This window comes from Elephas maximus, chromosome 19 (genome assembly GCF_024166365.1).
Source record: "Elephas maximus indicus isolate mEleMax1 chromosome 19, mEleMax1 primary haplotype, whole genome shotgun sequence".
Classification (NCBI taxonomy): domain Eukaryota; kingdom Metazoa; phylum Chordata; class Mammalia; order Proboscidea; family Elephantidae; genus Elephas; species Elephas maximus.
Window position 1 is genome coordinate 21,774,419 of NC_064837.1, and position 25,732 is coordinate 21,800,150.

At 40.3% G+C, this 25,732-nt stretch overlaps 1 protein-coding gene across 2 annotated transcripts in view; it reads left to right on the plus strand.

The window, feature by feature from the left end:
- The window catches only part of BLMH (bleomycin hydrolase), a 45,756-nt gene extending 24,382 nt beyond the window's left edge, over positions 1-21,374 (plus strand). Inside the window, exons 9-12 of one of the 2 annotated variants that reach the window (XM_049859765.1) lie at positions 37-104; positions 1,858-1,975; positions 5,865-5,934; positions 19,211-21,374. In XM_049859765.1, the coding sequence (XP_049715722.1) occupies positions 37-104; positions 1,858-1,975; positions 5,865-5,934; positions 19,211-19,362 (408 nt within the window). In that variant the 3' untranslated portion in view covers positions 19,363-21,374. The remainder of the gene's footprint in view (positions 1-36; positions 105-1,857; positions 1,976-5,864; positions 5,935-19,210) is intronic. The other variant, XM_049859766.1, reaches the window with a different exon arrangement.
- Positions 21,375-25,732: the final 4,358 nt, after the last annotated feature.

Below are 25,732 nucleotides of genomic sequence, written 5' to 3' on the forward strand. Positions count from 1 at the left end.
GTTGATTTTCTTTCTTTCTCTCTCCTTTATTTCTAGGCTGTGTGGTTTGGCTGTGATGTTGGCAAACACTTCAATGGCAAGCTAGGCCTCAGTGACATGAACATGTGAGTACGAGAAATTTACAATAGAAGTCATTTGTGGGTTGTTGCTGTTGGAGTGCACGGTTGGTAGGAAATGACTACCGAGATTCATCCAAAGATTTAAGGTTGGCCTAAGGGTCTCTTTCTTTCCATCCTGTAGAGTTTGAGGGTTCACAGCAGAAACTCCACCTACCTAAATGCTCTAGCCAGGGAAGATCAGGCTTCCTATCTGAGTTAGAATCTTCGTATGTCCCTAAAAAGCCATCCTATATGAAAAAGACACACGCACAAATAATTGATTACTGTGTAAATCTGCTCAGTGCGTTTGGGAGTATAATGAAAGGTTTCCAGAGCTCTTGTTTGCTATTTGTTCCTCCTTAAAGTGCTTACCTTACTTTGGTGCCTCATATATTTTGAGTCTTTATGACAACTGAGGCTGATTTGTGTGCTCACTTTGAAGCAGTTCTCCTGATCTTTTATGGCACTGAAAGTATATTCACGATCTAAATCATATAAGATTCTTTGACTGTTAAAATATTACCGTTTTAGGGTTACTTATACGTTTTTTTTGTTAGTTATAGAAAACCAAACAAACCTGTTGTCATTAAGTCAGTTCCGACTCATAGTAACCCTATCAGTCAGAGTAGAACTGCCCCATAGGGTTTCCAAGGAGCAGCTGGTGGATTCAAACTGCCGACCTTTTGGTCAGCAGCCTGAGCTCTTAACCACAATGCCACCAGGGCTCCTACTTGTAGGAACTTGAGTAAATATCTTAAAGGTTAATAACAGGAGAAGAAATCTACTAAAAGAGAGAATTAATGAGTGTTTTTTGTTTTTTTTAACTTTGAAAGTGTTCTCCAATATTTTAGGCATTATTTGCCTTGAATTTCACTGTTAGCAGTGGTCTAAATGAATTCAGAAACTGGGTGGTTCTACCAGCTCTGAAGGGACCATTTTTTAAAGAAGCTACTTCAAAAGCCGTTTTCATTATTTGTTATAGTTCTCTTTTTTAAGGTTTTCTGGCCAAAATGGCAGTGCAAACTCCTCAGCTTTTTGATGTGAGGAATTTATATTTAATTGTTTTATATTTTCCGGAGTACTCTTGTGACGTATAGAGAATGGAATCCTATTGAGAGACTAAATTTTGCATGTGTGTAACCCAATGGGAATGAGTCCTGCTGGATGCGACCCCTCGAGTCAATTGAGAGACACCAGGCCTTTGAGAAAGAGAAAGTGGACTTTATTGCAAGCCGGCCAAGCACGGAGCTTGGAGACTAAGTCTCAAATCAAGCTCCCCAAGGTTGGGGATTTTAGGGTAGTTATAGGGTTCAAGGTAGGGAACTTATATATAGTTCATAAAGTTTCTGGGAATAGGCGGGCAATTTCAGGACCTAATTAACATGTATGGGGGTACAATATCATAGCTGGAGGATATGACACATGAAGTTTATCTGAGGCCAGTTTTGTGGCTTGTTGCTCATGTCTGAATGGGGAGGAGGGGTTAAGCAGAGAAGCAGTAAGACAACTTTGTGTTGTTACACAGAAATGTCTTATCAGAAACTCACAGGCTGGGGCGTAGTGATGGGAGAAGGGGGAACAGTTTAACCCTGTCGGTTACATGTGCCATATTATCTCTGAAGAGTTAGAGTTGGAGTCCATATTTATTTATTTGGAGCTGTTGAGCCCCTTCAGTTTCTTCGGTGTTCATTTTATAACAGAAGCCAGTTTTCTGCCATGATTATACTCCCTTTATTTTGTACCTTCGTTCTTTTTACAGCTATGACCATGAATTAGTGTTTGGTGTCTCCTTGAAGAACATGAGCAAAGCTGAGAGGTTGACTTTTGGTGAGTCACTGATGACCCATGCCATGACCTTCACTGCTGTCTCAGAAAAGGTATGACCCTCAGCATGACCGCTGCAGTGTTAGCACAGATGAAACCATGTTCTTCTGCACACTGTCCAGCAGAGCTTCATTCATGGTGTTTGTGATTTCTGTTAAAAGTCAGCTTCCAAGCAAGACGTTGTACCTGTGTTGCTTGGGAGTTGGCTGTGTGCTCAGAGGTAATAAAAGTAGGAACTTTGGGTGAGGAGCAGAATTTGGGTCAGCAGGGAGTAAGGAAGTGACTGCTTTTCTCTAACTTTGGAAGATCTTGGTGTGAAGAGAGGTCTGCAAGGGAACTTGGGAAAAGTTAACCTCTATTTTTTAGGGAGTTGAAATGTGCCCGGAAAAGTGTCAACAGTGTTCATGTCCTGATGACCTGTATTCAGACTTCCTTTCATTTGTCATTCAGACTCTTCTGCAGTAGAATGTGAGCAACAGTAATTTATGGACTTCATGTTCATTTCTGGATTTATATACTTTGAATTTCCTATAAAATACTCTGAATAGTAATGTCACTAATTCTGGGACACAGTGTTAGAAACAGCAACTGGAATTTTGTCTTTCTCAGTAAGCCTCCCACTTCTAGACTGTAGGATGGATATTTTACAAATGTGCTCAGGGATCATAGGGAAGAGAAGACTTTGAACTACTTTCGTTTTTAATTTCATTTATTTTGTTGTTGAGAATATACATGGCAAAACATACACCAGTTCAACAGTTTCTACATGTACCATTTAGCGACATTGATTACATTCTTCAAGTTGTACAACCATTCTTGGCCTCCTTTTCAGAGTTGTTCCTCCCTTGTTAACATAAAATCACTGCCCCCTAAGGTTCCTATATAATCTTTCAAGTGCTGTTGTCATTTTGATTACATATAGGTCGTTCTTAAAAGAGCATAATGCTCAAGGCAGACATTTTTTACTAGTTAAGCTAAACTATTGTTTGGTTTTAAGAAGACTTCAGGGGATATTTTTGGTTTAAGGCTTAAGGTTATCTCAGGGCAATAGTTTTCAGGGGTTCATCCAACCGTCATGTCTCCAGAAAGTCTGGCATCTATGAGAATTTGAAATTCTGTTCTGCATTTTCCCCCTTTTGATTAGGATTCTTCTATATAATCTTTGATCAAAATGTTCAGTAATGTTAGCTGGGCACCATCCAGTTCTGGTCTCATGGCAAAGGAGGCATGAACTACTTTCGTTCTTTATCACCGTAAGCAAAAATGTTCTCTTTCTAGTCTGTAATGACTAGAAAGAAAAATCACATATGCCTTGTATAAATTATTAGAAAATAGTTTGATAGAGAATTGTTTTTGCTATCCTATCTACTAGATTTGTGATCATTAAAACATTTAGAAATAGCATATTAATTAGGCCAAATTTTTCTAGATAGTGTACCTAGAAGTCCTGATTAGTTTTTGTACTCCTTGGCAAAATTGTGAATAGGGTGGGTTTTTTCTTTTTAATACTTCTTTCTGTACCTCTTTCTCGTGTTTCTTCTAACTTTCTCACTTGCAGGTGTCCCTTTGATCCCATAGTATCCAAGAGCCTCATGCTTTCTCCCCATTCAATACCAAATCTTAAGGAAGACTTTGTTACATGCATACTGATGATAGGGCTAGGGCTTTAAGTTGTAGTTAAGAAGTATTTGCAGTTTGAGATTAACCATGGTGTAGTGTTAAAAAGTACCCTGAACTAATAAGGCAGTCCCATGCAGGTATTCATGATTCTCACGTAGTTCTCAAATACAAAGGTTGAGGTCGTGTAAGCGAGTGAACTCTTTCCCTTGTCTTTCCATTCCTTGACATTTTCATCCTAGAGTTAGCATGACTCCAGCACCAGGTGGCAGATAGTGATTGTTCAGAGTTACTCAGAAGAGTAAAGGTGTGAAGTACGGTTGGTATTACTCAAGTGGATCAGAGAAAGCCATTTGAGGATAGCAAAACGTGATTTAGAAGTTTTATCACCTAGATTTAACAAAATTCTTGCATTTGCATTATAAACAAAACATAAGATTAAGTGATGAGAAATTATTTTAAATAAGGCTGCCTTTCGACATGAACCAAAACATTAGCAGTAACTTTTCGTGAGTAAAAAACAGTAAGTTGTTTATGTTTATATGTTTGGGCCTGCTGTATAGTAAAATTCAGTGAATTTCTAACTAAACTAAAGCTTCTTAAAGTGAAGCTTTTTAGCTATTTAGAGGTCTATAAAGAAACAAAAAATACCTGTTTTAATTTGAAAGGCAAGTTTTGCTTTTTATCATTTCCATCTCTGTTGTAGAGTATTCCTGTTTTTCGGGAATATAAATCATGCATACTCCATGTCATTTTCTCTGAAACGCCTCTTCTTTGACTGGCATGGTTTATGAACATGCCATTTTTCCTCAGGGAAATGGAGCTATACTTACATGCTAATAGTATAAAGCAGAATTTATACAATCATAACTGGAATTTTGTATTGAGATTTTTCTCTTCTTTCCACTTCAAGTTTTTGACCACTGAAATTAGTTTGAACTGCACTTGAATAATAATGCAAAGATGAATGCATACTAGCAGTTGTATTTCTAGAATATTCTTTCCTATTGCTGATTTCTTAGAATCCCTCTGAGGGAGGTCCAAGTATTATCCTAAATTTGTAGATGACACAGAGAACAATTTTATCTAGGTCTTGTAGGAATTACTTGACAAAGAAAAGAATAGGAAAACTTTTAGACTTCTAACAAGTAAATGACTGTAGATGCTATAGGTTCTACAAGTGCTATGTAAAAGGAGAGTAAAGATGGACTACAGTAGGGGAATAGGAAGCCTCAACAGGCATTTCATATGCTAGCCTCAGGATGTATAGTTCAGTGACATGGTTTTGAAGGTTCCTGGGCCTAAAATTAAGGAGTAGTACAGGTAAGGGTGTTTCAGACTTGTTGGTGACAGATTGTTGCCTATCACTGAGACTGAAACATTACTGAGGTCCAAGAAAACTTACGAGAGTATTCAAGTCAGCAAAGCCAAAGGGAACCAAATCCTACATAGATGAAGCAGTTATATATGCAAGTGGGAGTTGATGGATGAAATCATTAGGAGATAATACAGGGGCCCACTCTCTTCTCATGCTTTGAGGATTTAGTTGTTTGGACATCAGCAAATGCCTTGGGTAGACATGAAAGAGAAGTCTTCTCCCAAGTGGAGCCTTCCTCTTATCCCTCTCTGTATCAATAAAGGCTGCAAATGAAGGCTGTCATAATGAGATCACTGTTCTTTAAGAAGATGAAAATCGAGCTTATTTTATTAATGAGGATGAAGCAAAAGAACAGTAGAACTGCCTGGGTTTTGTTTTATGAAAATGATCTTTTTGGTTTTGCTTTGCTGTTCATTCTCTGTTGTATTAAATTCCATCTTTTTTGTAACTAAATCAGTAAAAGAACACATTTGGAGAATACCATTACTTAGTTTCCCTAATTAGAAAATCAGACAGCATGATAAGAATGTGGTTTTAAAAAAACAACAAACTCTGACCAGGTCTTAGAATCATTCCTAAAATAAATACAGTGGGTGCCTTTGCAAAGAATGCTGATTAATTAAAAGCAAGAGTTCCTGTTTTCAAATGGTATTCATGGTTTTTAAACATCCTTATTTTCTCTGTAGAACAGAATGGAATGTAAACAAAAAGGTAGTATTTATTGTTTTGTTAACTATATTGCATTTTTACCCCAAGACATTCAAACTCCACTTCTATTGGAGTATCCCTTTGGTGATGGTGGGAAATATATGTCCCTAGTCACATATATCATGGCTGTAAAGAGCAGGCTCTTTCCTCTGAGTGGCTTCAGAAGAGCTGAAATTACATGAGACCTCATCAGGGAGAGCCTAGTTTCAGACTATGCAGTATTGCCCATTCTTTTGCAGGATGATCAGGATGGAGCATTCATAAAATGGAGAGTGGAGAATTCATGGGGTGAAGACCATGGCCACAAAGGTGAGCTTAATTAGGTAATACTAACTCAGGATGACTGGGGTCTATTCTACTCTGTGCCTCCCAAGAGATATGGATGGAAGGCTGCTCTAGTGTGGAGGATTTTTGAGTAACTGGTCCCATTGGCTAGACTATTGTAGAGAAAAATCCAAACATCTGGTTTGCTCTGAGAATCCCTATGACCAAGATGGCATGCCTGAACTCCCAAGTTGACTCTGAAACCAACATGTGCTGGCCTGAATCTGGTCTCTTAGATTCATTCCAGTCCGTGCTGATCTGCCAGTTCTCTTTGTACCAGAGCTGCCTTGGCTGATGAGAAGGTGGGGTGCCCTTTCCTGGGACATTTGCTGTGTAGCGTTTGGTATATTTTCATCTGCTGCACGAACTCTCTAGAGAAATCAGAAGCCTAAGTGGTAGAATGGGTTTGGCAAAAAAGAAAAAAAAAACTTTTAGATATTTATTAAAGACTCACTAGGAGCTGGGAAGTCTAAAGAGGAAAAGAACGCCTTGGGTACCATTTAGAACCGTTTTATGCTGATGAATCAAAACTCTGGCAGAAGTCATAAATTATAGTAATTAGGCAAAAAAACTATGAAACAGGCAAGAAATGAGTCATAGAAAAATAAAAAATATATATAGGTAAACAAAAAGAAACCAAAAACCCATTGCCATTGAGTCGATTCAGACTCATAGCAGCTCTGTAGGACAGAGTGGAACTGCCCTATACGGTTTCCAAGGCTTTAAATCTTTACAGAAAGCCGACTGCCACATCTTTCCCTGTGGAGTGGCTGGTGGGTTCAAACTGCTGACCTTTTGGTTAGCAGCCAAGCACTTAACTACTTTACCACCAGGGCTCCTAAACAAAAAAGAAGAAAACAAAAATATCTCATAATCTAGCCACCCAGAGATCACCACCAATTCACATTTTAGAGTATATTCTTCCAAATTTTTGAGACCAGACTTCTAAAGATTGCTTTGAATAATAGGGGAAACCCTTTTAATTTAATTTTCAGGATTTCAAACTAAAAATGGCAACCACCATGGAGTATGTATGCACGCAAGCATGTGTATGGATATGTGCTGTGTGGTGGTGGCATTTTGGGGGCGTTTAATCACCCCACTCTTTCCCAAAGCCTATATTCCTTCTAACCAGTGGATTCTGGCTGGGAAAAACACATTACCCACTGCTTCCTAGACCAATTAGAAGGCTGGGAGGAAGTAGGTAGGAAAGCCAGAAAAATGGGATACTTAGGCTCTTGGAACCAAGCTTCAGCATACATCTCATCCAAGCAGGAATCAGTCAGCCATTTTCTTAAAAAGAGAGAAGTAAACAGAAAGAAAATAAAAAGAAACTGGAGCTCTCACCAATAAATCTCTGTGCCCACTGCCTCCCTCTGTGTTTGGAATAGTGGCTTTCCGGCTGCGTTCTTCAGAAGCCTAGGGATTCCAAGGGTGGAAGGTGGGGAAAGAGGTGTGGAGGCTTGGAAGTGAACAGATGGGACTTTAGTCGCTGATACTTGAAAACTGTCCTAGAAGAACCTATTTACCTGAGTTTTGACCTTGACAGGGCTTGAGTATGCTGATTGAGCAGCACAAGCCAGTATATGACGGTCAAAATCTGAAGACCATTTAATCCTTCATTCCCATTTGTTTCATCTCCCCATAAAATTGACCACTGATGGGTTTTGGCTGACTGAATTTTTGCATGTAAACAAATACAAGTGCTTGTAGTGTGTTTCTGTTCATCAGATAGTTGCATGTCTCCCCGCGGTGATTTCTGTAATTGTTTCGTGATTACAGGAATGCTGGTTAAATTAACTATTAGGAATTAAAGTACAACATCATCTTTAATTGGTAATTTTTTCAAAGATGAATTTCATTTTAAGACAAATACACATTAGGGTCAGATAGGGGTTCAGATCTGCACAAAGTGAGCAGAAAGATTTTAAGAAACTCTTAACTCACAATTGAGTTATATCTGTAAATAGGTGGTAGTTAAGAAATGGAGTGCAAGGGAATAGGTTGTCTTAAAGTTGGGAGGATTTGTAACATATTTTAAAATGTAAGGTACTAGGTTAAACCTTTTCCATTGCTTCAGGTGAAGCTCTATAGCGTCTATTTCATTTCTGGTCTAATTTGGTCCCTGTAATTGAGCTTCTTGTCACATAGGTTAGTGTCCAGGAAAAAGACCAAAATTATGGTTTGTGTAGACGAGCCTGGATTCGTTGGTAACTCTTTGTTCCATCTTAATAGTCACTAAGTTTGTAGATAACGGTGATATCCACTTAAGGGAGGGCAAACGTTTGTAAAGTCAGGAAAATGCTCTGTTTTATTTGGTCTGTGTTCATGTCTTACTCTGAACCTACATACGTACTCTTAAAGAGGATTCTGGGCTGCTTTGCTTTTTTTTTTTCCCCTCCCTTTCAGCTATACCTTTTTTCCTACAAAATAAGCATTTTGCTTCTGTTACCTTACTCATTTCATTATTGTCTTAAGAGAACTGGGGTCTTGATCCCTGTGATCTGCTTGTAATTCTTCTCGTGTAATCTGCAGCTATCTAGTTAAGATTAAACTAACTGTTTTGTTGTTGTTAAATAACCGAAATGCCAGAGATTATCCAAAGCAAAGTATTTCAGTGGAGAGCCAAAAGATAAGAAATTGAACTGGAGTGGGGGTAGGGAGTATTTCATTGAAAGCCAAAGTAAATTATTCTGGTGTATTTCTTGGTAATGTTCTTTCTGACTTAATAGGAAGGAAGGAAAGAAAACATGATCTAATTTAATTGGCAGACTTGGCCTGACCTTAGGAGAGTGTATAGTGTGTCATGATGATGGCGGTGTGTGTTTACCCCAGCAGGGCCCTCCTGTCCGCCATCCTGGTGGGCATGCCTGAGGCAGGACCTCTGTGCTCTCTTGGAGGCAGGACAGCTGTAAGCTGGGATTTTGTTTCTGTAGGTAACACTGTTAACAGTCTGTTACCATTCGCTTTGGAGGTGAGGGCTTCTGAAAAAGCATCAGTAATGATACAAGATGGAGGTAAACAGAGCAGAGACACCTGGGCAGGCTGCGTTGCCCATTGCCCACTCCTGGCTTTGGTCTCTCCCATTGGTCACGTTCATGGCCCTTCCTGCCAGAGACTGTTAAGTAAATCAAATATCCTGACGTTTCACAAAATGGACAAATGTTTCTCCTGACCAGGGGAGACATAAAAGGAGAAATTAGTTTTTGCCTTACTGTACCCATTGGGTTACTTCGTGTTGGTGAATTCTGGTATTCATAGTCAGCTGGACTGAAAATCAGATGCATATCTAACATGTGTACCATCCTGACTTCTTATCTCACCAGCTTCTTGAAATACTTGACTGTGCATTTTGTATCTCATTTGTGAATCATATCAGAAACGAATCTTATGATAGGGTAAGGGAACACACCTCATTCTTAGTCAGAAGTTTGAAAAGCAGCATCACCTTTAAGCCAGAGTGGCCTGTAGATCACCGTGTTAATAAATGTTAGAGCCAGAACTATAACCCACACAGCTTAACACTAGAACATCTTCTAACCACTAAACTGTGCTTCCTCGCAACTTCTCTGTTCCAGTAGCATCTAGTCTATTCATGGACACAAGTCAATTCATGATCATTAGTAACCAAAAACTAGTGGTTGAGAGGACATAAAACTGTATGAAGGATCTGGAGACATGTAAATGTCTGATGTCAGGAGAAAGGGCCCTTAGAGTACCATTTATGGCTGGGAACATGAATAAGGAGAGGAAGATGGGAAATCTTGTGTGAGTATGTGTCCAAAATTAGCACATTGTGAGGTCAAGCAAGTAAAAAACTATACAACCAAGTTTCCCTGAATCATTTTGTCCCTGCTGCTTTATAACAAGGTTTTTTTCTTTTTAACTTTTTATCACAGACAATTTCAAACATATGTAAAGTAAACGGAGTAGTATTAAAGAACCTTCATGTATCTGTCACCGAACTTCAACAGTTACCAGCACTTTGCCATGCATGTAATAAGGTGTTTTTAATAGTAAATTAAGTTCTGGGATGGTTTCTGTAATGAACCAGTCTTACTACAGAACTTCTTTGTGGTTTGTCATGAAATTTTATTCTAGTTCTCAAGCCTGATACAACAGAGCTCTGAACTTGGACTTAACTGTAGCAGACTTCTTAGTGCTTGTTTAGTCTGGTGTCTCAATATGCTCTGTAACCCAACTTTTAGGCGGGGGTAGGGGGAATACTATTTTCTAATTGTGCAGTGTTCACTGAAGGAAATTTCTATATCTTTTTAAAAATTCCGTGTCTCCTAGTTTTCAGCTTGAACCAAGATTAGTTTTTCATTCTTCAAATTGCTTTTGTGCCTTTCAGATACATGAAAATTTACAATTGTTTTTAATCCTTATTTTTCATCTTTTCTTACAATGAACGTCTCTGTTCCTGATTTTTAGTGAAGGTTCCAGACTTTCTCATAAAAAGGAGCCTCATGATGATTTCCGTTAAAGAGACTTTGGCATATTAGCGAGTAATCTGGAAAGAAACTTACAGGGCCTGTTCAGATTACATCTGGACTTTTGCCACATCCTGAAAACCAACATTGTGGCCTTTAATTTCCTCACCAGCCAAACTCCCACGTGTGGTTTTAGAGACAGTATGTCCAAAGCTAATCTCAGAACTCACCATGTCCGTCACACAATGTTATCTTGTAGAACCAGGTGAATTGTGGAAAGAGAGGCAATACTTTCTTGATTATAGATCCTGGAGAGTAATTTAACCCTTACGGTTTCACATTTCTCTGTCAGCAACCCGGGGGATAATCACTCTGTTTCCTTCTGACGCCCTGTGGTTTTCTGTATGTAGCCATGAAATGAAAGCATTTTTCAGACTGTTTACTGTTACATAAATCTAAAAGAGTTAAATAGATATTCCATATTTCTGCCAAAGGTACTTAGGACAGGCAGTTACATAGTACCTTGCTTCCTAAGTATTCAGAGCTTATTAATACATTTATATTTATTTCTCCTTGTGACATCAAGGTAGAATAACTCAGGATGTGAATGTGGGTGATTACGGTATACCTATGTTTCTTTGTGTGATGAAACCGAAAATCATTGAGAGGTTTTGAATTATTTGGTATCACACAGTGTCAGAGATAGAATTGGATGGACTTCAGATCTCTCATTTTGACAGAGCAGCTTCCCTAAAAATGATAATCACTTATAAAAGACTATCAAATATTTGCAGATCTGCTTGAGATTCAATTCTGAATTTCTAGTCAAATAATATGAAAGACGTTATTGAGCTGAACTTGTTGAAACAAGAGAAAATTACCAGAGGCTTTTGATTTTCTGGAAAGGAGACAAGATGCAAATTTGTTATGTCACCTCAGAGGGTTTACATCTCTCTCTAGGCTTGGAAAAAAAGGAGTCTGCTTGACTTGGGCTAAAAAATAGTGCGTGTGAGGGGGACAGAGGGAGCACGTGCTCTCAGGCAGACCAGTGGCTCCTTATCAAAGTGTGTGACTAGGAAAGGGAGACTCTTGTCCAGGGGACAAAGCATGGGACACAGGCTCCTCCTAACCTGCAGCCAGGCATAAGCTTCAGGGAGACATCCTTTCAAGTTTAATAGAGAGTTTTGTGTGTAAATTTGCTTTCTCCTGTGGAAAGAGTCTGTTATTTTTACCATATTGTCTCCAAGGTGTCTATGGTACAAAAAAGACTAAGAATCATTGGTTTGAGAAGGATAGAGGTTAAGCACAGAATCTGAAGCCATACTGCATGAGTACACATCTTGGTTATGTGCCACTTAACTGCCGTGCAACATTGATCATGGTATTTAACCTTTCTGAGCCTCAATTCGTCATCTGTAAAATGGGGATAATAATTGTACTTACAGGGTTGTCGTGATAACAGTGCCTGGGACTTAAGTGCTCAAAAAATATTAGCTGTCGTTGTTACTGTTGTTAACATTACTAATGAGGGAGGAGAACAAGAGCACAGGCTGGCTGTCTAACCTTCCACTTGAAGAGAAGGGCTGTCTGACTTGCCCCCGTGGTTCCAGCTTGAGATCTCTGTAAGAATTCAGGGCCCTAGCATGACCACTGTGCTCAGTCACCAGTTTATTGGATGAATGGCCTTTAATGTGGGCCTAGTGTTGTCAGAGAAATCACTGGCAGTCGATAGACCTGTGGCTGAGGAAAAGCCATTTTAACAGTCGCATCACCCCACATTTATTGATGGGATGCAGGGAACCGTGCACAGGCCATGGTGAAATGAATGTCTCTGACTCTTAGAGGAATTTATACTGACTCACCTGGGACACAGGAGAGGGATTTGAAGAAGGCCGTGATGGGACGGAAGTGGCATTCATGGTGTGCTCCTCAGACTGTAAGTTATAGGGTAAGTAGACCGAGAAAAGCAAGAGAAGAAATGATGTCTCCAGGAGGGCAAACAACAGAAATAGGAGGAACCAGAGAAGGCCCCCCTCAGTGGGGCGACAGTAAAGACATCGAAGCTGAGGTTAATGAAATGGGTGGAGGGCAAGAGAGCAAGCCACAGAAGCCAAGGGACGAGACAAAGGCAGGGAGAACATGTAGTAAATAATGATACAATGGAGCAGTCGGAAAATGTGTCAAGGAAAAAGGCTTTGGGGGTGGACTTTGAGGCAGTTTTTGGAAACTTAGGAGTGGAGGTGATATAAGCCTGATGGCTGCATCACATCGGCAACATTTTTGTTCTTAATTCTTTCAAATGCTGGGTTAAGTGGGGTGGGTAGGAGTAGCAGGAATTGAACCTGGGACAATTGAGGCTGTAATTCTTGCTCCGTGTGATGTTTGTAGGAACAAATACATAAGACATAAACCCAAGAATAACTGCAGAATAATATAAGGGGTAAACTGCAAGGGAGATGGTGAGTGATTGGAACTGTGAGGGCTCCTTAGGGATTCTTCAAGGATGAAAGGCATTTTAGGAAGGATGTTAGGGGTATGGCTTTTGGGGGGGGCAGGGGGTGGGGGGAGCATGGTGGCAAGGCCAGCCAGGGAAGCCATAGCTGAGAAGGGTAGCCTTTGACATGTGGGGCATGCTTCAGACAGGTCAGAGGAATGAGGCCAAGAAATAACGGAGCCTGCTGTCCATGGAGCTTTTGAAGAATGATCAAAACACAGACCTTGCCTGAAACACATGGGAGTAGTTTTGGGATCAGGGAAATCATTGAGTTTCAGTGGGAAAACAGCCCTTTGGATGACATCTGCACCTGTGCTTCCCTCTACTGATCTAATGTCAGAGATCTTGGCAGGAGCACGTGTGTGTCCAGGCTTGCCTGGATAGTAACCACTGGTCTAATAAGAGGGGGATCTGGCTGGTGTGTTGCCATCTCTCCTCAGCCCAGAGGTGAACAGGTTTCTGGGCTCCTGAGTAAAGGGTACTTCCTCAGGAAGTGTATACTTCTGCTGATTATATACTTTGTTGTGGTTTGATCGTTTAAAAAATAAAACCCACAAACCAGAACAACCCTCTTTCCCTGCTTCATTTTCCATTCTGCATTTTCCCTGGTCTTCTTTCATCAGCAAAAGGTCTGCAAGCATCAGTGTGTCCTCACCACAGGGCCAAATTTTTGTGTTTATACTCTTGGCGGGAAAAGAACCTGTCAGATCACTGTTAAGATGTCAGTCTTACAAGTCGTTGTTTTGGTTCCCTTTCTTTTTTTCTTTAACGTCCATTCCATCCTGTTCCCCATCCTTCAAAATACACTTAGAACATGTAACATGTCTTTGCTTGCTTTTGAAGGTACGAAATACATTGTAAATGGACCCTGTAAAAACTGTGTGCCTGATTGTTGATGTGGAATATAAGTAGATGACCTGACTCCAAACATTTAGGAACCCAAGCTGGACTAAAGGCTGTATCTGTCGCCTCAGTCGTAACTCCTGCCCAGTCTCTGCCCACGTGCCCTATGGGAGGAGGCTGAGTCCTGTGGAAAGACTCTAAGTGTGAAATTGAGACCTGGGTTTCAGTGCCAGATTTACACTTACCCACTCTGTGACTTGAACGACTTACACCAACCCTATCTGCCTCCTAGGGTTGTTGCGAGGATTAAAATCAAAACAAGGGTAGCGTATGTGAAATTGCATTGTGAAGTGTAAGCTCCCTGTGGTTTTTTCATGAATTTTTTGTTTTGGTTTATTTTCTAAAGTATAATTCTTTTAATAGATAATAAAACTACGTTGCTCCAAAATCAAAATAAGAAAACCATGTAGAGAGTAATCTTGTTTCTCTCTGTGTCACTACCTACTCTGTTCTGCGCCAGCCTCACAATAGTTGCTGTGTTTGGGTCCACTGTTGCAGCCAATGTGTCAGTCCATCTCTTTGAGGGTCATTCTCTTTATTGCTGACCCTTTACTTTCCCAAGCTTGATGTCCTTCTCCAGGGACTGGTCCCTCCTGATAACATGTATAAAGTGAGGCAAAATCTTACCATCCTTGCTTCTAAGAAGTATTCTGGCTGTACTTTTCCGAGATGGATTTGTTTATTCTGTGGCGGTCCACGGTGTATTCAGTATTCTTCACCAGCACCATAATTCAAAGGTGTCAATTCTTCTTTGATCTTCCATATTCATTGTCCAGCTTTCGCATGCATATGAGGCGATTGAAAATACCATGGCTTGGGGTCAGGTGCACCATAGTCTTCAAAGTGACATCTTTGCTTTTTAACACTTTAAAGAGGTCTTTTGCAGCAGATTTGCCCAGTGCAATACATTGTTTGATTTCTTGACTGCCGCTCCCATGGGCATTGATTGTGGATCCAGGTAAAATGAAATCCTTGACAACTTCAATATTTTCTCCATTTATCATGATACTGCTTATTGGTCCAGTTGTGAGGATTTTTGTTTTCTTTATGTTGAGGTGTAATCTATACTCAAGGGTATATTCTTTGATCTTCATCAGTAAGTGCTTCAAGTCTTCTTCACTTTCAGCAAGGAGGGTTGTGTCATCTGCTTATCGAAGGTTGTTAACAAGTCTTTCTCCAATCCTGAAGCCCCGGTCTTCTTTTATAGTCCAGCTTCTCGGATTATCTGCTTAGCGTAGAGATTGAAAAAGCATGGTGAAAGAATATAACCCTGTTTTAAAATCAGAAAAAATGTGTGTCAGCATGTATGAAACACTTTATAATAAAAGGGCATGTGTGGTGTCTCATTTTTACTAAATGTATAGAGTCTACATGTAGAAGCTTTATCAAAGGATATATATAAAATCTTGGCAAGGCTTATCCCAAGGTGGTAGGATTATAGGCAATTTTTAAATTTGAATTTGTTTTCTTCTTTTTTCTTTTCCATGTTTTCAAAATTTTGTATAACGAGCATGAATTATTTGGACAATTTTAAGGAGTCAAAAAGCAGTATACCTTTTCAGAAACTTGGGGAAAAAATGATCTGCCCCATGACATAAAATTATCATTTTTGTTCATTTTTCATTTTTTTCATGTACACCTGTATTTCTAACACAGGGTATATAATATCTTTGTATACTTTTTTACCTAAAAACTTTTTCCATGTTGCTACATTGTCTTCATAATTTTATTAATGCTCTGTTAGGTGGTTTCTCAATATTGATTAGAAAGTTTGAAATATGGGAAAAGTGCCAGTGAGGTTTTTGCCTCTGGGAACTTCTCTTCAACCTTGTGGTATTGCCATCATGTGAGAGGTTGGCAGTGACCTAATGAGGCCTTGGTAGCCTGCCCACCTTAGGGCCATGCTGCCAGATGAATCCATCAGATTTGTTACACCTTGATTTTGTCACACCTTTTTTAAAGTAGCGAAGGAATAATTAACCACAAGTAGCTTGTCAGTGAGGTGGAATAGTCAAAGTTCTTCTGTTTCTGAGTGAATTTAGCCTAAACAGTATAGAATTATTTCCTCAAACCTTGTTTTTCCCATTACAGACTCTTAATACTACCCTTTCTCTTACAAGATACAGAAACACTGCCAGCTTGTGTAAGGGACTGTTCACTTGTTTCATTTCTTTCTTTTTACGTGTAAACAAGACATTAAAGTTTAACCAAATTTCATTTCACCTTAGTTTCTAAAGCTGACTTTCTTTATCTATTTATTTCCCTAAGTACAGCCTTTGGATCCCTGGAACAGTTTTTAGTTTTGTTTTCCTTTTTCCTTGGGCAGTACCTGTTTCTGATGGCCAAGAGCTGCAACTTTCCTCACATCAAAATGGTCACCTTAATCCTGCCTGAGTGAGTGCTTTTTTGCTGCCTCACACAGCACTCCCTCAACTCTCAGACACACTGATCCCAATCTTCTCAGTCAAACTCCAAGACACACAGTGTCAACAGTTCCCGCAGGCACAAGTTCATTATCTACTCAGAGTGCAATTACTTGGCCGCCACCTAGACTGTGAGGTTTTCGCGGGCCCCAAAGAACTCATATCCTGAAGAGAGAGACTAATCAAAGCAGGGCCTCTTGGCAGGAACTTTGAAAGGCTGGATTACAATTGATAGGAGTTTTAATTTGTGAAGACTTAATCTGATCTTTTGCTTTTGAACAAGATAGTGTAGATGTACTTATTGTCCATCTTCTCTGGGCATACATTGAAGATTCATTTGATTGTGTGATGATAGTGTTATTATAAGGACACAGAAGTTTATTATATAAATCCGCCTCTATCCTTCACCTGCCTCACTGCCCAGAGCTACTCTAAAGATTGATTCAGCCTGCATTATGGTAAGGGGAAGGGTGACTCACATCTCAAATGGTATAGGGTTAAGTCATCTGCCCTCCAGTTTGCTAACAGCTTCTTTTTTGGAAGGCATACTCGGAGTTTCTCAAGAAGTACTTAAGCAAGAAATGGCACTGGTGGGCTCTTGAGCCGACAAAGCTCAGTGGCGCTAGTGTAAGGTGACGTTAAGGACCACATTCTGACAGACCAGCCCAAGCAAAGCCAGGGACAGAAAGACAGAAAGCAGAGATGGCACAGGCGAATTGTCTCCGCTCTCCTTCCCTGTATCCCCTATTGAGAAAAGGAGCACGGGATCAGGGGCTGGCAAGCAGGGGCAGGACACCTTCCACCGTCCACCTTGGACTGCGTACTTGCCCAGGGCATTTCTTTTGAGGGTGAAGGTGCCGTACCACATCAGGGTGGGATGTCTGACTCCTCTCAGAGGTGGAAAGCAGAACCAGGCATGGACGACTCACCAACGCAATTGTGTTTTCCGGTTAAATAATGTCCTCTGTCACATCATTGTAGCTTACGGAATTAGACTACCACCATGTTATCTTTTAATCATTTAAATAGTCTTACCTTTAGACCAGCAGTTCTCAAAGTGTGGTCTGAGGACCCTGCAGGCCCCAGGACCCTCCTAGGTGTCCGCAAGGTCTTCCCTTTTCCAGTAATACGTCTGTGTAAGACTGGATTTTATCTACTTTATCCAAAGCAACAGATTGCAACAGATTGAGCATAGAAGCAGACATAAATATTCAGTTGTCTTTTATGAGGCCAGACACTAAATGTGCAACAACACCATTTTTCTAACTAAATTTTTTTATTTTGGAACACAGTTATTTTTTTCCTAAAAATTTATTATTTATGTTCATAGTACAATATTACTAAATATTTCTGAGTTTCTGTTTTAATTTCTAATATAGTAAATATTAATAGGTATTACCCACACAAACAATTTTTTGGGGTCCTCTCTGGTGGCGCAGTGGTTAAAGTACACAGCTGCTAACCAAAAGGTCAGCAGTTTGAACCCACCAGCCACTCCATGGTGGAAAGATGTGGCAGTCTGCTCCTGTAAAGATTACAGCCTTGGAAATGCTGTGGGGCAGTTCTACTCTGTCGTATGGAGCTCCCAATGAGCCAGAATTGACTCGATGGCAGTGGGTTTTTTGTTTTCTATAATTTTTAAGAATGTAACTTTTTGAGGTCCTCCGTAATCTTAGGAGCGTAAGGGGGTTCTAAGGCCAAAAGGTTTCAGAACCACCGCTTTAGAGGACTCCCTGGGAGAAATAGCTACACCTCTCTTTTTGTTGGTCCTATGTAGTAGGAGATTGTATAGTGTAGACCTAGATTCACACAAACACTTTCAGAGACAAACAGCTGTGAAACTTTCTGGCCGGTGGCTTAAAGAATAATAATACCTATATCCAGGAATTCTTAGAAGAATTAAATGCAATTAAAATCTGTAAAGTACTTGCGGTATAGCAGGTGCCAGATAATGGTGGGTGCCCATTTTTGTACTCTGTATACTCTCCCTGGCCCAGTAACCTGCTCTTGTTTTAAATACACACACCATAATCCCTCACTTAATCTTACTTTCGATATTAGCAGTAGCTTTGGTAAAACACTTTCCTGCTATTCCAGTTATTGGAAGTACTTTTCTGAAGGAGAATTTGTGTTGTCCTAGTGGAACCTGAGATACAGGTTAATCTTCCAAATGGAAAGAGGTAGGTTCCTAGGATGAGTACCTGCTGATACCACACTTTTTCTCTCAGCAGAGCTCTCAACCTGAGGTGTTTGGATTAGTACAGTTGTGCACCTGCAGCCCTGCCCACTGGAAAGGTCCACAAATCATAGGGCCTTCCTGAAATAGGCAGGTCGAGCAGCTAGCTCTGTGAGTTCTGCCTGAGGCTCATTATGAATTTCCTCCTAGGAAAACAAGGACTGTGTGATCATTTCACTTCCTACAGTATCATCTGTACATAACTGGGTATCTGAGAATGATGAAATGTCCCCATCCACATGCGTCTAGAAGCTTAGCTGGTTCTTTTAGGAGTTTATGGAAGGGAGGAGAGCAGCCAGTGATGCTTGAGAGGATAGGCAGGGTAAGAATGGAGTCTGATGTGCTTGCCCTTTCAACCCTGGAGATTGATCCCCTGGGTGTGGCTGTACAAACAAGAAGCATTTTCCACCTACCTTCTAGTATACAGGTCATCCACTCACCTTCAGCGGGGTGGCCTGGCCAGTAGAGCAGCACAGGATCTGGTAGTAGCCTTGGGTCCAAAGCCCAGCTCTGAACCTCACCCGTATACCAGGGCATGCCACTTATTTACTCTCGGCCCCCCGTTTTCTAATTGGTAAAAATATAGCCATGTCTGTTCTCTTTGCTTCACAGAATTGCTAATAAAACTTAGATTAAGTAAAATTACAGAGGGGAAAGCTGAAAATTATGTACAAATATTAGTTTTGTAGAATGCTTCTTTATAGTGCAGGTAGGGTTTCTGCTCTTTGGCCCTTGCCCTCTGGACTCATGAGGCTTGTGTTCTTTTCTCCAGGTTACCTGTGCATGACAGATGAATGGTTCTCTGAGTATGTCTACGAGGTGGTGGTGGACAGGAAGCATATCCCTGAAGAGGTGCTAGCTGTGTTAGAGCAAGAACCCATTGTCCTGCCAGCCTGGGACCCCATGGGGGCTTTGGCCGAGTGATACTGCCTCTACTTCCTTCCTCCTCCCATGGGACCTGAAGTAGCTGCAAAGGACAGATCCAGGGACTGAAGCCAAAGTTACACAGGTGACTGTGTGTTCATACAGGACACAGTTTTCCATTCTCCTCCAGGAACCTCTTTGAGGAAGTGTGCTTTATGCGGAAACAAAATATTCTTAAAGAGAAAAAAAAAAAAAAACAGGAAAGATAAGATCATACCGTCTACTCTCATCTCCAACAGCTCAGGATCTCTTAGCATTTTAATTACATGTAATTGTCATAACTCTGTCAAAAAGGTTTGGTTAAGTGTCTGTGTTTTAATAAGACAGGAAAAGATGAGCAATTGAGGTGTATGGAGAGAAAACGAACCTGCTGCTCCTTGTTCCAGGAGTGGAGTGGAAGAGGGGTGTTATCCGACGATTCAAGCTCTCAAAAGCACATGCTGCCTGACAGCATCACTGTCCTTCCTACATGGCAGTCACTGAACTGAATTTTTTCCAAGGCAATTTTGTGTGCTTCTAGTAGCTCGATGGTAACGGGTTTGTCTTGTTTGTTTGTTTGTTTGTTTGTTTGTTTGTTTGTTTAAGCCCAAGAATGAGAGGTTGATCAAGTCTGATAGGATTCCTTCCCATTGTCCTGAACTGTGGGGGAGCACAGCTCTGCTTGAGTCAGGTTTAAAGTTGGGTGAGAGAACAACCAAAAACCTTATCATGATCTGAATGATAAACATTAGGGGGAGCTCTAGCCAAATGGTTTAACTTCTGCCTTTGGAGTAGGAGGTTGGGTGGGCAGGAAAAGGTGATATCCATTCTTTCTGACAACTAGATGGTGCTGAGAAGCTTTTAAATAAAACACTTTGCTAAATGAGAATAAGCTGGCTTATTTGATCTGCATATGAAGTATTTCTTAGCTATAAAAGAAAACAACTACGTGCTGACTCGTGTTCTTCACAGTGTTTTCACAACAGCAAGATGGCTCAGGGCTTCTCTGCTTCAGCTTCTTTGCAGGTTATGGGAGCCTTTCCAGCCTGCACTGACCTCACTGGCTCTGCAGTGGACTTCCAAGGACCATATTTTTGTGAGGGCTTGTGCCCCTGCCACTAACCATTCTTCCACCCCTTGTAACTTCAGATCCAGGGTGCCTACAAGATGGGAAGTGAGGCTTAGCATGGCCCAGAGAGCATGTATTTTATTGAGACCGAGCCTCCCTTTTACTGAAAGCAAATAAGTAGAGCACCATGGTCAGTGCTTCCATCAGTGCCTGAGCCCTACCATTCTGGCTCTCCAACAATCTGCTCTCTCCTAGCAGGGGGTAGTGTCTATCACAGCACTTTCCAAAATAACATTAAGTAAAGGCACAGGCTTTAACCAAATTGTTTACAATATTCTAGTAATTCTGTTTCAAGCAGGATAAATTCATCCATTTCTCGACACCTGGTGAGACTACAGAACAGATCTTAAAAGCATCCAGGAAGAGGACGAATTACCTCCAAAGTAAAGACAATTAGTTTGACAGTGAACTTCTCATCAGCAGCTGTGTAAGCCAGAAGACAGTGAGATATGTCTCCAAAGTATTATGAGAAATTAACCGCGAGCCTAAAATTCTATACTTAATGAAACTGTCTTACAAGAACAAGAGTGAAATAAAGACGTTTTCACTCGAGAGCTTTTTGTGCCAAACAGAAGGAAAGTGATCCAATGTAGAAGGCTGGAGAAACAACAAAGAGCTAGAGAAAAGGAAGTGATAAATATTTGGGTCATTTAAATAAAAAGTGAATACAGAATAGCCTTACAGGGTTTAAGATACATGAAAATAGCAGATAAGTAGGGAAGTAATTGGAATTAATATATTCTAAGGTATTTGTGTCATTGAGGAGGAAGATAAATGTATTGATTAACGTGACTGTGGTAGCTGTGAATGGCCAGCTCTTCCACAGTATGCCGTGCACATGAACTGTGATGTGAATGGGTTTCCTGGAGTTGTGCAACACAGAGCCCTGGAAGAGGTTTTTTTTTTTTTTTTTTAAAAAAAAAAAGCATTACTAGAAACAGTCACACATACTGATATGTTTGTTTAATTCTCCAGAAAAATAAAAAGATTCTAAATTAGTGTGTACTTAGTAACATAGCCTTAAAATACATAAAGCAGAAATTGACAACTATATTGAATAATAAGTAGTCCAGCATAGTGGGAGATTGTTAACATATGTCTCAATCACTGATAGATCAAAAAAGATCAAGCAACCAAAAATTGGGACAGTATAAAATATTTACAAGTCCCTGGATGGCACAGACGGTTAAGTGTTTGACTACTAGCCATAAGGTTAGTAGTTTGCCTACTACAAAGCCACAATAGTCAACACAGCCTGGTACTGGTACCACAACAGACATGTAGACCAACGGAATAGAATTAAGAACCCAGGTGTAAACCCATCCACCTATGGACAGCTGATCTGTGAAAAGGAGCTCAAGTCCATTAAATGGGGAAAAGACAATCTCTTTAAGAAATGGTGCTGGCAAAACTGGATGCCCATTTGTAAAAAAAAAAAGGACCCATACCTCACACCAAAACGAATCAAAGACCTAAATATAAAACCTAAAACTATAAATATCATGGAAGAAAAAACAGGGACAACACTAGGGGCCTAATATATGGTATAAATAGAATACCAAACATAACTAAAAATGCACAAACAGCAGAAGATGAATTAGATAAATGGGACCTCCTAAAAATTAAACACTTAAGCTTATCAAAAGACTTTTCCAAAAGAATAAAAAGAGAACCTACAGACTGGTGGAAAAAAATTGGCTATCTCATATCTAAAATATATAGAAAACAGCTCAACAACAAAAAGACAATCCAATTTAAAAATGGGCAAAGGCATTAGAGAAATGCAAATGAAAACTACAATGAGATACCATCTCACCCTGACAATACTGGCGCTAAAAAAAAAAAAATGTTAGAGAGGTTGCAGGGAGATTGGAACTCTCATGCACTACTGGTGGGAATGTAAAATGGTACAACCACTTTGGAAAACAATATGATGCTTCCTTAAAAAGCTAGAAATACCATAAAATCCAGCAACCCCACTCCTAGGTATATACCCTAGAGAAATAAGAGCCGTCACACAAATAGACGTATGTACAACCATGTTCATTGCAGCATTATTAACGATAGCAAAAAGATGGAAACAAATGCCCATCAACAGATCAATGGATAAACGAATTATGTAACATACACATAATGGAATACTATGCAACGATAAAGAACATGATGAGTCCGTGAAACATCTCACAACATGGATGAATCTGGAGGGCATTGTGCTGAATGAAATAAGTCAATCACAAAAGGACAAATATTGTATGAGATCACTGTTATAAGAACTCAAAGTTTACACACAGAAAAACATTCTTTGATGGTTACAGGAGTGGGGAGGGAGGAAGAGGGGAAATGACTAACTTGGTAGTAGACAAGTGTCAACTTTGATGAAGGGAAAGACCACACAGTATAGGGGAAGTCAGCACAACTTTACCAAAGCAAAGGCATAGAAATTTCCTAGACACATCCAAACACCTTGAGGGACCGAGTAACTGGAGCTGGGGGCTGGGGACCATAATCTCGGGACATCTAGATCAATTGGCATATCATAGTTCATAAAGATAATGTTCTACATCTCACTTTGGTGAGTAGCATCTTGGGTCCTAAAAGCTGGTGAGTGGCCATCTAAGATACATCTATTGGTACCATCCTGTCCGGAGCAAAGGCAAATGAAGAAAACCAAGACACAAGGAAAACCTTATCTCAAAGGACTGAAGGACCACATGAACCAGAGCCTCCACCATCCTGAGCCTAGAGGAACTAAATGGTGCCTGGCTACCACCACCTACTGCTCTGACAGGAATCACAACAGAGGGTCCTGGTCAGAGCGGGAGAAAAATGTAGAACAAAATTCACATTCATGAAAAAAGACAAGACTTACTGGTCTTACAGAGACCGAGGAAATCCTTGAGACCATAGCCCCCAAAAACTCTGCAAACCCAGAACTGAAACCACTTCCAAAGTCCACTTTTCAGACAAAGATTAGACAGGCCTATAAAACAATAACACACATGAGGGAATGTGCCTCTTAGTTCAATCAAATGTATGAGACCAAATGGGCAACTCCTGCCCAAAAGCAAGGTGTGAAGGCGGGAAGGGACAGGAAATCTGAATGAATGGACACAGGGAACCAGGGATGGAAAGAGGGGGTGTGCTGTCACATTGTGGGGATTGCAACCAATGTCACAAAACAATGTTTATAAATTTTTGAATGAGAAATTGAGTTGTAAACTTTCACCTAAAGCACAATAAATTTTTCTTTTAATGAAGAAGTTTAAAAGAAAACAAAAAGGGCAAGGGATATGAACAGACACTTCACCAAAGAGAACATTCGGACATCTAACAAACAGATCAGGAAATGCTCTTGATCATTAGTCATTGTTGTCGTCGTTACATGCTGTCAAGTTGGTTCTGACTCATACCAACCCTATAGGACAGAGTAGAACTGCCCCATAGGGTTTCCCAGGAGTAGCTGATGGATTTGAACTGCTGACATTTTGGTTAGCAGCCAACCTCTTAACCACTGTACCACCAGGGCTACTCATTAGCTAGTAGAGAGATGCACATCAAAACTACAACGAGAGACCATCTCACCCTGACATTACTGGCAGTAATTAAAAAAAAACAAAATAACAAATGTTGGAGAGGTTGTGAGGAGTTTGGAACTCTTATGCACTGCTGGAGAGAATGTAAGATGGTACAGCCACTATGGAAAATGGTATGGTGCTTCCTTAAAAAACTAGAAATAGAAATACCATATGACCCCGCAACCCCATTCCTAGGCATATACCCTAAAGAAATAAGGGCCGTGACACGAATAGACATATGCATACCCAAATTCATTGCAGCATTATTCATGATAGCAAAAAGACGGAAATAACCTAAATGGCCATCAAAAGATGAATGGATTAACAGACTGATAGATACAATGGAGTACTACACAATGATAAACAATAATGACAAATCTGTGAAACATCTCACAACATGGATAAATTTGGAGGACATTATATTAAATAAGTCAGTCACAAAAGGACAAATATTGTATGAGACCAGTATTACAAAGAAACAAGAAAAGGTTTATACACAGGAAAAAAAAAAGTTACTTGGTGGTTACCAGGGATGGGAAGGGAAGGAAAGGAAAATTACTAAGTAGATAGAAGACACATGTTAATATTGGTGAAGGGAAAGGTAATACACTACATGGGGAAAGTCAGCAAAACAGGACTAAAGCATCGGAGGACACTGAGAGAAGCACAAGAACAGAGGGCAACATAGCAATTACTATAGCATAGACAATCCTGACCCTCGCCCGCCACGTGTCTGTGAGTTCGTTGTACTGTGGAGGCTTGCGTGTTGCTGTGATGCTGGAAGCTATGCCACCGGTATTCAGAGACCAGCAGGGTCAACCATTTCAAGAGGTGGCATATGATCAGGAACCAATGGTGCTGAAGGAAGAAGTCCAAGCTGCTCTGAAGGCATGGCGAAAAACAAGGCTTCAGGAATTGATGGAATATCAATTGAGATATTTGAACAAACAGATACAGCACTGGAGGTGCTCACTTGTCTATGCCAAGAAATATGGAAGACAGCTTCCCGACCAACTGACTGGAAGAGATCCATATTTATGCCTATTGCCAAGAAAGGTGATCCAACCAAATGTGGAAATTATAGAACAATATCATTAATATCACACACAAGCAAAATTTTGCTGAAGGTCATTCGAAAACGGCTGCAGTAGTATAGACAGGGAAATGCCAGAAATTCAGGCTGGTTTCAGGAGAGGATGTGGAACCAGGGATATCATTGCTGATGTGAGATGGATCCTGGCTGAAAGCAGAGAATACCAGAAGGATGTTTACCTGTGTTTTATTGACTATGCAAAGGCATTTGACTGTGTGGATCATAACAAATTATGGATAACATTGCAAAGAATGGGAGTTCCAGAACACTTAATTGTGCTCATAAGGAACCTTTACATAGATCAAGAGGCAGTCGTTCGGACAGAACAAGGGGATACTGATTGGTTTAAAGTCAGGAAAGGTGTGTGTCAGGGTTGTATTCTTTCACTGTACCTATTCAATCTGTATGCTGAGCAAATAATCTGAGAAGCTGGACTATATGAAGAACGGGGCATCAGGATTGGAGGAAGGCTCATTAACAACCTGCATTATGCAGATGACACAACCTTGCTTGCTGAAAGTGAAGAGGACTTGAAGCCCTTACTAAAGAAGATCAAAAACCACAGCCTTCAGTATGGATTGCACCTCAATATAA